The sequence below is a fragment of the Triturus cristatus genome, chromosome 3_1 (assembly GCF_964204655.1).
Source record: "Triturus cristatus chromosome 3_1, aTriCri1.1, whole genome shotgun sequence".
Classification (NCBI taxonomy): Eukaryota; Metazoa; Chordata; class Amphibia; order Caudata; family Salamandridae; genus Triturus; species Triturus cristatus.
In genome coordinates, this window is record NC_140583.1 from 817,660,921 (window position 1) to 817,677,554 (window position 16,634).

Genomic DNA, 16,634 nt, shown 5'->3' on the forward strand with positions numbered 1-16,634 from the left:
GATGATTGGAGGAAGCTGAGGCCTCACTTTGAGGACACTCACTTCAGTACTCCATCTCAACACCAGCCTTTTACTTTGCCAAGACACACCAAATGTAGAGATTCCCTATGGTGGAGACCCTCTGATACCCTTAGGGTGAGGGATTGCTTAGTGGACCATGAGACAGGGGGTAACCATGCCAGTGCTGGTTCCTCCTTATATGGCCATGTGGGCAATATAGGCTTACCTGGTCAAGGTCAGCCTTATCTCCCTTCGTTTGGGGGGGGGGTTGTGTAGGAAGGTGGATATCTGACTATGGTTACCCCCAAATTTTTGCCTAGTGTCTAGCTGGTTTTTCGACTTAGCAGGCCTGAGATACTGCCATTCAGGGTCTCAGCCTGTCTGCCCTCTCTCTAAAATGGACTCCATGTACCCTAGGTACATAAACCATTGGAACTAGATCACCCTGTGAGCCCCTGTACCAGTGTACACTAGGTACCCAGGGCATTGGTGTATCTAAGGCCTACCAGGGGCTGAAGCATGTATTGTGCCACCCCTGGCCTGGCCTAACAAATTTGAAACAACTGGCTGATCACTCAGCTGGGGTAAGTTGGTGTAACCACCTCTTACTTAGGTGTAGTATACCTATACCTAACCTTAAATGGAACACATGGTAACCTATCAGCCACTCCTATAGCAGGCCTTGACAATCCTGAAGGCAGAGTGCTTGGTTCCATGTGAGATGGTGCTCTGGCATGAGCTGAGCCTGTCTGCAGTGGTCGGAACCACTTCCTTCTACTGTTTCCAGATATCGTCATACCATATACTCTTAAGTGCATTATGAACCTCGCGGTTAAATGCTATCTTTGGTTTGGCTTTATCAAAACATGTCGAGTAAGGTGTCATACGAATTGGAATACTAACCCCTCGCCAATTCTGGCGACGGGGTTAGCATTCCACCCTTCTAGAGGGACACGACATGTACAGTACCTGAAACCCGGGTAAAATCAAACATAGCCTCAGCTCCACAAAATGGATGCTGCCACCACAGACACAAGTCTGCCCTCCTGCTGCTGGGAGTCCTTCCAGCTTGGGAGGTGTGGACAAAGGGTTTCCTGCCAGGGGAGGTGCGTGCACCACCCCAGACAGGATTTTGTGTATTGGTCAGGTAGGGCTTGAAAGGAACCAGACATGCCTGAGGCTCACAAGGAGCCTCGGTGCATATGCCAGTTCAAACCGGTCCTGGGGCACACCAGCCCTGGACCTGGGGCAAGCTGGACAAAGGATTGGGGGTGTAACCACCCCCCTTCCTGGTCCCACCCTTAGGGAGGGACCTAGCAGGTAGTCCGGCCCCTAGAATCCGAATAAAGGTAGGAGCTGTGTCCTAAGACTTTAGAAATCCTGGAATCAACTTAACTACAAGAAGAAGACGGGAACTTCGACGCTCTGCCGCACAGAGGACTGAAGCCAATCTCCCCTGTGGTCAGGGAGTGACCACCTTGCTAACGCAAGCACCATCCAGCGAATCAACGTCTGCTTTGCCGCCGCCTCCCGCTGGAGCCCGAGCCCAGAGACTGACAAGACCTGGACCTCCAGACCTCTCACCGCCCGATCCACAGTCCCTGAAAAAGAGAGACCCGTGGAGGCAACGAGACACGTGGAGCCAGCCATCTTGAAACGACCACGACAAGCTGCAAGTGCAACAACCGAGGCTCCCTCCAAGTTGTGCTTTGGGATCTGAAAAGCCCAACCCCCAAGCAGCATCTGCACCAAAGGTGAGCCCTCCAGCATCTCCACAATCTGCGTGGGGCCCTTCTGCATTTTGCCACTCGACGCGCCTAACCGGTTGCTGGCCCGCTGGCTAGTGGCCATCTTGGCGACGAACTTCAAGAACTACACCACTGGTCTGGTTGCTCCAGACTGCCCCTTGCTCCCCTCCAAAGGAGCAGTCCCTCTGACCTTGCTGGTCAGAACCATCAGCTTATTTCGTTTTCCACAACAATTGCTTTTGCCAAGGCTTATTTGCTTCGATCAAGTCGCCGACACCGCCGACAGCGAGAACCTGCGTGGGACAGCTCGTGAACCGACTCCTGGACGTCGTCGACCTTCAGGGATCACGTGGCTGCAGAGACAAGCTACGCCTTTCCTCCTGTTTGCACCCGACATCGCCTGGTACCCACCTGGTGCCACGCTGGTCACTGGCTAGTGACTGTGAACACTGTCCCCTCTGCTTACAGGTCTTCTACAACTCCGATCCACTCTTGGATCCACCGCATCTCTTCCGGACCGGCCGCCTGCAGCATCTTTGTCTTCAGGCTCCACTGAACAGATAGAAGAAACCCGACGCACTTCGAGACCTATGCACCCGCTTCCTGTGGGTGAGGTAAAGCTGGCACTCCGGTGCCCAAGTGTAGAGTAACATCTCTAGTGTCTGTGTTTCCAATCTTGAGTTCATAGTCCATCCGGAAGATCCTTTTTGCAGTAACTTTGTAACTTTTACGCACCCATTGAAAACCTATGGGAGCCCGCGTGTGACTATTTGCTCTGCACACGCAACCCGTGGACCTCCTGGTCACTAACTAAAGTTAGCTCCTTGTAGGCCCAGCGATTCTAGAGGGCCTAGGCCTTTTCCCTTTTCTGTTCGTGGTACTTATACCACTATTTTAGTATATGGTTCGAGCGGCCACCAGGGCCTATCCATATAAAGTGCAACTTCTGTGTATTCTAACGTATTCTTGTTTAACGATTTGTGCTCCTGTGCTCATAAAGAGTCTAGGGGATACTTTGAGAAATAAATACATATATATTTTCAATATATATCTGTGTGGTGTCCTTTCATTGGTATAAAGGGGGGTTACATTTGGTAAAACAGCCTGCTTAACACGTTTCACGAGTTTAGCCTCAAAGACTGCTTAGCCTACGCTACCACTAGGGCAGCTAGTCCGAAAAGGTTGACTTACAACCACACCATAAGGGTTGCTTGGCATGGAACAAGGTGGTCACTTTAACTAGTGAACATCATATACCAGGCCAACTTCTCACACCAAGTTAAAGTGCCCTTGTATAATATAAGTGTTGATCTTGTAAAGAGCTCCAAATCCTTCTGGTTGAGTTCAGGCTATATAAACACTGAGAGAAAGTATTAAACATCACCAGAAAGCGGACTGAAAACACAGAATAGTTTGACATACATATGTCACTTGCCTTGAAATGCTAGCTCTGTAATTAGGTACTCATACCTGTATGTGACTTAGAATGAATGGGAAAGGAAAGCGAGCAAAAGAAATTGAAGAGAAAAAAGAGAAGAGAGCGAGGCAGGCATGGAGCAAGAGAGGGAAGAAAAGGGGAGAGGACAGAGAATGGTTGAGCGAGGAAGAGAGGAGACAGATGGGGGGTGAGAAAAAAGAGAGAGGGGAAGGTGAGAATAAAAGAGAGAGTGAGACATAGCAACAATTGATTTAAAAATGAGAAGAGGCCGAAAAGGAGGAAAGAAAGAGGAGTGTGCAGAGGAAGACGGGAGCGAGATAAGAAAAGAAAAGGTTAAAGAGAGGTAGAGGAGAAAATAAGAGAAAAGAGATTAAGAGAGGGAGGAAGAAATGGAGAGAAGAAGGCATGGAGGGAGAGGGGGGATTATAGAGCGACTACAAAGAGAGTGAGACAGAGCGAGAGACCTGAGAGAGAGAGAGAGAGAGAGAGAGGGGCTAGAGAGAGACAAGGGAGAGACTAGAGAGAGAGTGAGAGGGAGCAGCAGGGAGAGAGACCAGAGAGAGGGAGAGGGCGAGCGAGAGAGTGTGAGAGAATACAGAGACAGAAAGAGAGAGAGAACGCATGGGGCTTTGGTTAACAGAGGGGCTGAAAAGCATTTCAACACGTTCATCATCATCAACATTTCTGGCGGGATTCAAGTGCCCTCCATCGCAGACATCTATTGTGGCTCAGTAAGCCTCAGAGTGGGCCACTTGGAGGAAATTAGTTCAGTGCGCCTCGTTAAAGCTGGGATAGAGTAGTAGAGGATCCTGGTCTGCGGCAGGCTCCAACGGCCTCCATTGAGCCCGCCATCCCAGACTGGCAGGGACACACCGCGTTGGTGCACGGAAAATGGCTAAAAATAGATAACTGAGCAAGGGCCGGGAGCACGAGGCAAAGTTTAGCAGAAAGCAGTTTCCGCCATGCAGAAGAGACTCGAGGCCGAGGCACATCGGCTGTGCAGCCCCCACTTAACGTGAGGAGTAGGGAGTGGGAGGCACCGTGAGTCAGCACATCTCATCCCCCTCAGGGAGGGCCGAGGAAGGGGCTCCACAAGGGTGCAGCGGCCGGGCACACAAAGTGAAGGGTTCTCGCGGTGGGGCTGCCCTCCCCACGTCCATTGGGACGCGGGGCTTCACCATTGGGCAGCCTGGGCAGCGAGAGATGGAAGCGTGAATGCAAAGCAGGCCTGGTCTCCACGACCGCTCGGCAACAGTCGACGAGGCTCTGTACTGCGCCTCACACTCCAATACACACATATATACATACACACATACATACATATACACACACACACTACTGCGCTCTGTAAAGCGCTATGTATTTTTGTGAACTGTAACTACCTTAAAAACAAAGAAATACAAATGCGTGTGTGTTTGTTACCTCTAAAGCCATTGCGGGAGGGGGAAGTGCAGGGAACAGGCACCCTAGGAATGCGTCTGATGAGCAGGAAACGTGTTAGCTCAAAAGCGAAAGTCAACAAAAAAAGTTGTCCTGTTCCAGCTGCGCGTGACCGCGCTGTGTTTAATGATCCACAAAGGAATGCAGCTGGCACCCTGTGCAACGCTGCTCGCTCCCGACAGCTGAAGGCCGTGGGAGTGAACATTTACAGAAAAGGTGGGACATGCACCTGACTTTGGCCAATTGTGTGCTTTCATTTTTTAAAGCCACATGCAAAGGCCAATAGAATGTGTGGAAGTTGAAAAACCACACAGACAATTTTTGAGAAAGTCTGGAGTGATTCCAAGAGGCCTCCCCTTAGAGCACCGCATTTGCGCTGTGCTAGGCTCGACCTAAAAATGAGAAAATAATGAAGTAATAATATCACAAAATGTGCCACATTACGGTGCATGATTTGCCTTTTCTGGATACATAATTTACCCAACCCTGCCACAGAATTTGGACCTCCCCTGTCGCCTAATTCCAGTGGCCCTACCTATGAGTGAGGGTTATAGTAGAGGTGGGCGAACCACTGAAAGCTCGAGGCAGGCTGAAGCATGAAGCCTGACTTTGGCTCAGCTCGAGGTCCTGTTAGAATCTCAAGCCTATAACGAGCCGAGCTTTCATGTGGCTTGTGCCTGCCTCCCTCTACCTGGATGTGGCATTTTGATCAGATGTGCTTACTGTAGAACTGGTGAAACAGGTTGGAGTCTTGGCATCAGCTCAACATCCCATGATTCTGGGCAAATCACTACATCTCCTTGTGCCTATGAATAATGCATGTGTCCTTGTATAATGTAACTGGCTCATGGAAGGCGCTGCAATACTTTCAGGCCGAGGTTGCGCTAAAGTGCAGTAAAAATTAGCCTTAACATAAAGAAAGAGAAATAATTCCCATTTACAGGCTGATTTGTACTAAGTGAAACCTGGAGAAATCGCAGCCCCCCTTCTTAACCTGTGTGATCTTAGGCAAATATTTCATTTCACCAAAACTCTTTTTTCTTCATTCTCGTATATGAAGGCAGTTTCAAACATGTGAGTTCAGACTACGAGTTGTACAAAACTATCACTTGTAATAAGTACTTCTCAGTGCAGTGCTATAATGTGCCCTATTGTTGTAAAATCTTCCATTTGTTAAAGAAATACATTTTTTAAATTTAGAACAGAGTTTATTATATTTTGCGTGGTTTGTTGTATGTTTTACATAGCAAATATTTTCAGGGTTCGGCTCGTGCAGGGGCTCTAAAATCTGAGCCTGACCCTTGGCTCTTATCTGGCTCCCCCTGTTAATTTGTTGGCTTGCCCACCGCTACCTTACAGCTCGTTCCTCCATGGGCATCGAGGCAGTGTGTGAGAGCGACTTGCATTCCATGTTTTACACCAATGTGCAGTCAGTGTGGGTAAAGTTATGACGCCAGGCTGGCTCCTTCTGACACACAGGGACACCACTTTACCATTCCTGTTCTTCGCTTTTACATATCATCATGGAGCGTATGAATCGAACTAGTGCAATTAAAATGAACCCAGACTACGTCTCCCAGAATGCACTGATGGGTAAAACCAACGTCCAGGAATCGAAACTTGGTGATACAGAGCCATCTGGTCCCGCTACACACAGGTTCACTGCAGAGCGCTGCATTCCATACCCGGGGCGGATCTGAGTGCGGCCCAGTCTGGCTCCAGCCCACTTGCCCCAGTGGACCGTGTCAGAGTCCAGATCCAGTTAGCTCCAGTCCGGTTGCTCCTGATTCCCAGGTGTTCGGTGTTGACTCGCTGGAGTCGGGTTAATGAGAAGCCTGGGATTAGGCAAGTGTGGGTGAAAGTGATAAAGGGGCTCGTCGGTGTGTGCGCGCGAAGGCGGCTACGGGTAGGAGCGAGGCACCGCAGGACAAGCAGCCATAATGACACAGCTCGTAGAGTGCGTCCCCAACTTCTCGGAGGGGAGGAACAAAGAGGTGCGCGAGACGGAGGGGAGCGGGCTCCTGTTTACTGCTGCCTGATTGAAGCTTCTTTTTAAATGGGAATTCAGCTTGGGGACCCTTGGGTTCTGAAAGAGCCATCTGCATGAGTATATGTTGGTCAATGCTTCCAACTGGCCGCGTGCACGAACGATGGCATGTCGGTATTTACTGTGTTTCATTTTGCAGTTCATTGTATTCTGGGAAATGTAGTTATAGCTAGCATTAAGAACTATAGTGGTACTTTGAACGTTTCATACGCTAATCGGGGACTCCTCCAGTGCTTAATTTGACCCGGTGTTTTCTGGTACTTGGACCTGAGTTAATTGTGAACACGGGCACTATGACACTCTGCCACATGGTGGCACTGTCTGTGTAATTTAGAGATGAAGTTGTTTCTTAAATATACATTAAAAACTATTAATTCCTAATACCCAAGGCATTGTTATACCTTTGGGGGCCTGGAATAGTCTGAAGAATCACACTTGTAGGAGTGTTATGGTTGGTAGTTGCGTAGGTGTTGTGGTTGGCAGCGCTGGCAAGGCAATGGCTGGTTAAACCTGCAGTGACCTATTGGCGAGGCCCCTGGCACATATTCTATTACAAATGAAGCACTGGGCCGTGCCCTCCTTCACCATTCAGGATCAAGGAGGGCTGTGGAGAAGCTTGGGTAGGCCATGAAAATACATCGAGGACGCAAGCAAAAACGGACAAAGGGTTGTTGAACATCTACAGATTAAAACCTGACAACGCATATACAATATGGCCCTGTCTAAGAAGTGAAAGTAACATATCTTTACTAAAGTTGGATTTAGTGGCTTTGATTTTAATCTTTCTTTTAAAGGGAGCTTGCTTTATCGGTCTTTAGTTGTACATGGGTGCTGGGGCATGCCCAGCTGTTCATTTGTGTATGGGTAATGGATGTGATAACTTGTGGGTCTCATTCTTGGCTCTCTCCTAAAATGTTTTTGAGCATCCAGAGCAAATGCTTCCTTTTAATAGATATTATAGGGGCACTTCAAAAGCCGAGTGTTTACACTTTTGCACATGGCTGAGAGTTCTTTGGAAAGATCAATGACAAGGAGAGCCTTTTATTTAAAAAAAACAAAAAAAGTGTGTGGAGACAACAACAAAGGCGAGACCTATTGGCTATGCCAATGCTTGTTTTTAACTTTCCACTGAAGTAATTACACATCTCCCGTTTTTCACCCATGTCTGTGTGTTAATGCTTTAGTTGTATCACTCTAAAACTCTGGTGAGCTTTGAAGTGCTTATGACTTCATTAAGTGTAAAGGGGGCCTGGGGCGTTAATTACTTTGATGCAAGTTTCTCTCCATTCATTCATCCATCCATTTATTAGGTCGAGCCTGAGCAGTGCATGCGCTGCTCTGCGAGCCATGCTGTATTGGAGTATGGAATAGAAGCCCCGCCCACTCTCCGCCTATATTTGTCATTTGCTTGTCATTGTCCTTCGTAAATGCTGGCTTCTGATTCGTTAATAGGCTTGTTAATCCCTCCTTAGTACCGCCTTGTCTTCATTTCTAACCTCCCATGAGGACTGGCCCTTTTACTTTGGTTGTTGCACGGTATTTTTTTTAGTCTGTAAGCGTTATTTTCTTCAAATAGTTTCTCCTACTGCAGGCACGACATACTTTCCTGCAACACTCAGCGCGTCATGCGTTCTTTCACTTTATAAGCAGCCCGGGACAATGGCAGACGCTTCTTTGAATAGGTCTCGCATTTACAAGAGTTTGAGCTTTTTGCATTGTAAATGACAATGCCTTTTATTTATCTTTTGATAATTATCAAAACATATAAATAACAAGCATTTACAATGCAACGGTCTCGGCATTGTTAAAGTTAGAGCTATTGGCATTGCTCATGACAATGCCGTTTCTTTAAATGTTTTAAAAACAAAAACCTAAACAAAAATGTCATGAGCAATGCCAATAGCTCTAACTTTACCAATGCCGAGACCATTGCATTGTAAATGCTTGTTAAATCTCGCGAGCGAGACTGCGCACTTCCACGCACTGACTGTGAGTACTCTCCCCAGCCTATGAGTTGGGAAACCTCGTCTCTAGAGCCAGTGAGTCCTGACCCCTCTATTCTACAGTCTGTGATCACTGACTCCCCATATCCACTCCCCTGGAGCACTGGGCCCTTCTCTCCATGGCCTGTGAGTACTAATTCATTACAGAGTCACTCCCAAGGACCCCCTTACAAGTTAAGTGGATAATTGTAATCCCTGTGCAAGGCAGGCCAAGCATACCGATTTTATTTTTTTTGGGGGGGGGGGGGGGGGTCTTTCAAAAACCCAGAACATGCAGACTTTGGTGTGGCAAAAACGAAAACTCGAAATAGGAGATATTCATTTACCACGCATGGTAAATATTCCACTCTGGGGAGATAGCATTTGCCAGATGTGGTATATACCTCACTCTATTCCACCTGCCCTATAATACGGCCAAAAGTGGAAGGATCCCCGTGTCTCCCCCTATACGTAAAATATCTCTGATGCCCTGTAACACACGGCTGACATGGGTGTAGGTAGACACAGGCGGGGGCGGAAGTGCTTGAAGTGGTTTGGAATGAGCCCCCATTTGTGTTTGCCATAGTCATTTGCAGCTTCACAGCTGATCCATGGTGGGGTGGGGTATAGCGCCTCCTTGCACTTTATGGCTTCCAGGGCTCTAACAATGGCGCTGGTCCATTCACATGCATCGGCTGCAGGTGTGTGTGCTTAAAACTGAGCCCTGAATGGAAGAGGGCTTCTGCTGTCCACGGTGGCTGCGGGTGGGGTCTCCCGGCAGCCTCAGTAATGCAGGGGTGTCACATGGTAACTGACTCGATCAGTCCAGAACCCTCAAACCATGAGAAAACCCCCAACCACGAGAAATGGCTACGTAGATGGAGGTGAGCAAAGAGGGCGGGGAGCCTGAGGGTAAAACAGTCTGGCTGAAGGGACAGAAGAAGACGGAGTGGCGACGTGTGTGATGGAGTTGAAAGTCCGCGTGTGTCGAAAAAAGGATATTGAATACAGAGACTGTGTGTGTGTGAGAGAGAGAGAAAAGAGTGCTACGGGGAGAGATAATAACGACATGCTTCAAGGGAGGGAGAAGGAGAGTGAGTGATTGCGTAAGGGGGGGAGTTAGAGTATGTGAGAGCGAGGACCGAAGCGAATGAAGAGAGCCAGAGTGAAGGAACTGAGTGAGAGACAGGATAGAGCAGTAAGCGAGAGCGAACGGGATTAAATGCTGAACGAGATTGTAAAGGGGGACTATGACTGAAAACGAAAGCGAAAGAATGTGGGGGAGAGAAGGGAAACTGGGTGAGAACGAAGGGCGAGTGAAGGCAGAGAATGAGTGAGAGCGAGTGAGCCGGGCCCCAACCCGGGGCTCCTCCACGAATCCCACCCACCTCGCAGAGCCATCATTGCCCTCGGGCCCCTCCCCTTGGACGCGGCAGTTAAGGGAACAGCGAGGATGACAGGGAAACCAGTGCCCGCAATAAGGGCAATTTCACACCGAGATTAGACGCGCTGCAGCAAGAGGACTCCCCGGGGAGGGGCGGCGAGGGCACGGGGAGGGGAGGGCAGCAAGCGCCAGGCTCAGAGGCTTGTGGGAGTGAGGCACGGGGAGAGCTTATTATACAAGAGTACCGGAGGGCGAAGGACCAGGGGGAGCATACTCGACAATAGTACCACAGGCCTTGGGGGCAGGGAGTGAGCCCAGCATACTGCAGACTCAGGGGAGAAAGAGAGCATACTATACAAGAGTACCACAAGCCAGGGGGGCAAGTGTTGTCACCGGCAGCTGCTGGCAGGGTTGCACGCAGGGTCCGACGTGTGGCAGCACATGGATTGCCCGAGAGCAGGGGGAGAGGACGAGCACACCACTGCCTTTCTCCGAGGCGAAGCAGAAATGCCTCGGAGAAACGCAGTGTCCTTTTCGGATTCGGGGGCGTGTTTGTCTTTTCTCTCCTCCAGCCATTGGCTGGAGGAGATAAAGAGACTTTCTGCAAAAAACACGCCCCCCGATCCGAAAAAGACGGGGCCTGATCGGAGTGACTGACCTCTTCTCCAGTGGCTGGCCAGAATTCAAGAGGCCAGCCAATGGAGAACAGGGGAGAAGAGGGGCGGGTTCAAGCCCCTCTTCTCCAAGTCATTAAATCTCCCGACTTCCGGTTCTGCCTTCGGCAGACCGGTAGTCCTCGACCTAAAAAGCATTGTCATTTACATTGCTAATTACTTAAACTCTCGCAAATGCGAGACCTATTGCATTGCAAATGCTTGTTTTCTAGGCACGTGGAGGTTAAGTGATTTGCCGAGGTTTACGAGATGTTGAGACGAGGTGGAGATTTGAACCTGGTTCAGCAGCTTCAGCCGCTGGGCTACCTCGAATTTAAATTGTGAGACTGCCCACTTTAAAACTGTTCAGATGGTTGCTGGCTACAAGTGTCTACTGCAGGTAACAGATTCCAGTTTGGCGGGTGTCATTCCAATTGTTTTTGTATGCTGTTTCATATACTCCACGCAGGTGTTGATTAACGATCGCCACCTTACATGTAATTTATGTAGCGCCTCCTGACCCGATGGGTCCCAGAAGCGCTCTGATTTTCACCATGTTCACATGCTTACACTTCTGGGCTGGTGTGAATACAGGTAATATGCGAGCACAGGCACTTCTGGGCTGGTGTGAATACTGGTAATATGCGAGCACAGGCACTTCTGGGCTGGTGTGAATACTGGTAATATGCGAGCACAGGCACTTCTGGGCTGGTCTGAATACTGGTAATATGCGAGCACAGGCACTTCTGGGCTGGTCTGAATACTGGTAATATGCGATCCCAAGCACTTCTGAGCTGGTGTGAATACTGGTAATATGCGACCCCAAGCACTTCTGGGCTGGTGTGAATACTGGTAATATGCGACCCCAAGCACTTCTGGGCTGGTGTGAATACTGGTAATATGCGACCCCAAGCACTTCTGGGCTGGTGTGAATACTGGTAATATGCAATCCCAAGCACTTCTGGGCTGGTGTGAATACTGGTAATATGCAATCCCAAGCACTTCTGGGCTGGTGTGAATACTGGTAATATGCAATCCCAAGCACTTCTGGGTTGGTGTGAATACTGTTAATATGCAATCCCAAGCACTTCTGGGTTGGTGTGAATACTGGTAATATGCGATCCCAAGCACTTCTAGGCTGGTGTGAATACTGGTAATATGCGAGCACAAGCTCTTCTGGGCTGGTGTGAATACTGGTAATATGCGAGCACAAGCTCTTCTGAGCTGGTGAGAATACTGGTAATATGCGACCACATCTAGGCTGGGTTGTAATAAAGGCGCACTGGCGCTTATTGACTGAGTTGTAAAACTGGTAATACATGAGCACTGGCACTTCGCAAAGGGTTGGAATACTTAAATATATGAGCTCAAGCACTTCAAGAATAGAGTGTATACTGGTAATATGCGAGCACAAGCACTTCTGGGCTGGTGTAAATACTGGTAATATGCGAGCACAAGCACTTCTGGGCTGGTGTGAAAACTGGTAATATGCGAGCACAAGCTCTTCTGGGCTGGTGTGAATACTGGTAATATGCGAGCACAAGCTCTTCTGGGCTGGTGTGAATACTGGTAATATGCGAGCACAAGCACTTCTGGGCTGGTGTGAATACTGGTAATATGTGATCCCAAGCACTTCTGAGCTGGTGAGAATACTGGTAATATGCGACCACATCTAGGCTGGGTTGTAATACAGGAGCACTGGCGCTTATTGACTGAGTTGTAAAACTGGTAATACATGAGCACTGGCACTTCGCAAAGGGTTGGAATACTGTAAATATACGAGCTCAAGCACTTCAATAATAGTGTATACTGGTAATATGTGAGCACAAGCACTTCTAGGCTAGAGTGAATAATGGCAATGTGTGAGCAGAAGCACTTCTATGCTAGAGTGATTACTGACAATATGCAAGCACAAGCACTTCTAGGCTTGGGTGAATACTGGTAATATGCGAGCACAAACACTTCTATGCTAGAGTGAATTCTGGAAATATGCGAGCTCAAGCACTTCTAGAATAGAGTGTATACTGGTAATATGTGATCCCATCAATTCTGGGCTAGTGTGAATACTGGTAATATGCGAGCACAAGCACTTCTATGCTGGGGTGAATACTAGTCGTCTGCGAGCACAAGCACTTCTAGACTATAGTGAATACAGGTAATCGGCAAGCACTTCTAGCTGGGGTGAATACTGGTAACCTGCGAGGACGAGCACTTCTAGTTGGGGTAAATACTGGTAATATATGCACCAGCACTTCTCGGCTGGGATGAATAAGTGTTATACTTGAAGTGCATGCTACCTTTTCCTCTGTTGTAATACTGGTAATACGCGATCACTGACAGTCCTCTGTTGCTACAATAGGCTTTCCATGGAAGCACCAGTACTTAACAGGCAGATAGCAGCACTTCTCAGAAGGGTGTTTGTACGAGGGGCAGTGAATATCTGCTTATTTTCTTTCCAAACACTGCCTGCAAGTGGCTCAGCATAGGCGTGTTCTCCAGGTATTCGGCTGAAAGGCACTCGCTTTCACAAGCTGCACTTAGGAGACAGGCCATCCCCACTCGCCACACAAATATTTACAGGCCCGATTTAAAAGCCCTGGAGCACCTTCTGCTAATGGACAGAGAGCTGTCCCGATCACCTGACTCACAGCTCAGGGCTGCCTGCCTGGCTTTGATCAGCACTGAATGAAACTGGAGTCTCTTTTTTTAACGCCGAGCGCCTCCACAATACGTCATTGTACCGCCAGCCACTTTGGCTACAATGTTATTCCTTCCCCGATAGAATAAAGGTCATAGTAAAAAATACTGAGGCAGGTAAAACAAGCGTACGTGGCAGCAGGGGGAGGGGGCCTGCGCCGGATTCCCTTGCGGGAGCGAGCAGCAAGGCGCGATAATTGCTAACATATGGCGCCGCTGCTCGCTCCCGCAAGGGAGTCACCAAACGTGCACGCGTTGCCATTGAAAGCAATGCAATGCGTGCACGTTTTTGGCCTCAAAACCGACTCGATGGCTAAAGGTCTTTTTCCTATGCAGCCCATGCGCGCTGCGTAGGGGATACCTAAAAAGGAATTTGTGGAAAAACTGGTGATTTGTGCATCTTAATGTTTACTGAGCCAGTTGCAATGCTTAAAAGACAAATAACGACAGGAAAAAAAAGGAAAATCACTTACCTTGGGCTTGCTGAAACTGCTCACTAAGCATGAAGTGCCTACGCCCCCGCTAGCTACGCCACTGAGCCAAATTCCCAGCAACATGAAGGCACATCAAGGGTATGATCGGGTAATTACTGCACATTGTGGTAAAATTCTGCTTAGTGGCTTGCACTCCGCTATAGCATCCAGACGCACCATGCAATAACAAACCTTGACATTTGAGAGGTCTGTGGAAAGGCTAGTGGTTTTCAAATTATCAGAATCACTTCTATTGTCCCCTTCACCAGTGGAATGTTGCGTGTTGTGGAGCAGAGTAGGTTGCAATTGATTGGAGTGGTACAGGGTAGAGTGCTGAAGAGTGGACTAGCATATATTGCAGTGGTGAAGAGTGGATTGGCATATAGTGCACTGGTGAAAAGTAGAGTGCAGTGGCATAGTTCATTGTTGCAGATTAAAGTGGGTTAACAAACAGTGCTGTAGAGTAGATTGGCGTAGAGTGCAGTAGATTGGCGTAGAGTACAGTGGTACAAAGTAGAATAGAGTGGCATAGAGTCAGTGATGTAGAGCACAATCGTGTACAGTGTCGTACAGTGCATTGCGTAGAGTATTGCAGAGTAGATTGTTTAAAAGTAGAGTGCAATAACATGGAGTGGTGCAGGGTATAGTGCAGTGGCAAATAGTGCAGTGGCTTAGCAGAGTGATGCAGTGGGGAGTGGAGTGGTGTAGAGTGTTGCAAAGTATAGTGTCTCATAGTAGATTGGCGTAGAGTGCAGTGGTTTTTAACAAGGTGGAGTAGTGTGCAACAATTTAGATTAGAATAGGGTGGAATACGTAGGGTAGAGGGGTGCAGCTTTGACTGTAGTGGCATAAAGAGCAGTGGCATAGAGTAGATTAGAATGTCTTAGAGTGGGTTGGCCTAGAGTGCGGTGGTGTAGTGAAGTGATGCAGAATGGCGTAGATTATAGTCACGTAGCGCATGGGCAAAGATTGCTGTGGCGTAGAGTTGAGTGGCAGCGAGTGCAGTGCAGAATGTTGTGGAGTGGTGTAGAGTGCATTGAAGTACAGTGCAGTGGCATAGATTGGTGCAGAGTGGACTAGAGTGCAGTGGCATAGTGTTGCAGAGTATAGTGGAATAGAGTGTATTGGTTTTAAGTACAGTGGAGCAAAGCTTTTTCGGATAGAGTATAGTGGTTAGAACAGATGGGCATAGAGTGCAGTGGTGTAGAGTGGAGTGGTGCACTGTTAATTGCAGTGGTGTAGATTGCATTGACATAGAATAGGTTGTTTCAAAGTAGAGTGAAGTAGCATGGAGAGGTGCAGGGTGGAGTGGAGCAAAGTGTGATATGCATGTTGTGGTAATGCACTGCAATTACAGAGAACACATTTTCAATTGAAATGACCATTACATTTGCACAGGCATACAGTTTTACTGATAAAACTATGCAGCACCCAAATGATAATGTTTGTGGTAATGTCATCACCTAGTTTATTGATTTGTTTTGATCATATTAAAATATTAGTTTCTGCTGCACTTCAGAGTTTCCAGAAAAAAATGTTTTATTTGGCCTGTCCTAATTCGGATATATTCTGAAATATCTTCACGGTTCAGTTACAGACATTCAAATGTGTGCTGGAAAAAAATAACATTGTACAGCCTTTTTCAAGCCCATCCCCAGTAGCCCACATGAGTGTCACATAAATCCTCTTGCTTTGAAGTTAGGAAAAGTAAACACTAAGTTCCCTGGAAGAGAGCCTGACATTTGACCTCTGTCTCTCAATGCACAGCAAATGTGACAAGATAACTTGAAGTCCTGTTTACGGAAAGGAGCACTGGTGGAAAAATACGAGGGGCCCTTGTAAACTGGCTATGTTCCATGGAAGGGATGAACTCGAGCTGGACAACCTAAAACAAAGCCGGCAAATAGAAAGCAAGCAAATGTGAGATACGAACCACAAAGACAATTGTAAACAATGGGTGGAATACATTCCTAGGGAAGCTTTCTGAATGTCCTCAGGATATCTTTAGCAAACTAGACCGCTGCTCTGTCTGGTAGGCTTCGACCTAAAAAAGGGTCAGTCTTAATCTCAAGTGACTAATGGTGCTTGACCTGTGTCCAGTTGGTGAGTTGGGGCGCCATTAGTGAGTGGTTATGGATCCTGGTAATGAGTGTACATGGAGGTGAGTGGGTGGGGTCTGCCTTAGTGAGTCTGCCCCAGAGTTCAAGCACTTATTGAAGTGGCCCTTGTTAAGTGCTTTAAAATGCCTTTTTTGAAGACTAGGGAAGGTTATAGTACCTTTAGTCTCACAGCGCCAGCACGGGTTTGTAGCAGGTAGAGGTACCACCGATCATGTCCGCCGAATAATATCCCTTTTGGATTGGGCTCAGGTTTCCGAAGTTCCAATAGGGGTGGCCCTGTTGGATGCCGAGAAGGCATTCGACAGGGTCTCCTGGGAATTTTTATGGGTAGTTCTCCATTGGAAAGGCTTCCCACTCTCCTTCATCAAAGCAGTGCAAGCCCTCTATATTCGCCGTGCCGCCACAATTCGTATTTCTGGGAAGTATTCTGGGGAGTTTAAGATGTATAGGGGCACTCGGCAGGGCTGTCCTTGTTCCCCCCCTTCTCTTCGCTCTTTATATTGAGCCTCTGTTGATTAAAATCGAGAATGATCCAGAGATTATATCAGTTAAACCCATGCAAGAATCTATTAAAGTTTTAGCCTATGCAGACGATGTGGCTGTCGTTACAGCGAATGTGGTTAAAGCGATGAGACGTATTGAAATTTTGACG

The 16,634-nt window shown here is 48.0% G+C and overlaps 1 protein-coding gene across 2 annotated transcripts in view; it reads left to right on the forward strand.

Annotated features, from left to right (window-relative positions):
• The first annotated feature begins 6,477 nt into the window (after positions 1–6,477).
• FTCD (formimidoyltransferase cyclodeaminase) overlaps positions 6,478–16,634 on the forward strand; it is a 151,362-nt gene continuing 141,205 nt past the window's right edge. For both annotated transcript variants that reach the window (XM_085645163.1, XM_085645165.1), the window contains exon 1: positions 6,478–6,620. In XM_085645163.1, coding sequence (XP_085501289.1) covers positions 6,567–6,620 — 54 coding nt within the window. In that variant the 5' untranslated portion in view covers positions 6,478–6,566. The remainder of the gene's footprint in view (positions 6,621–16,634) is intronic.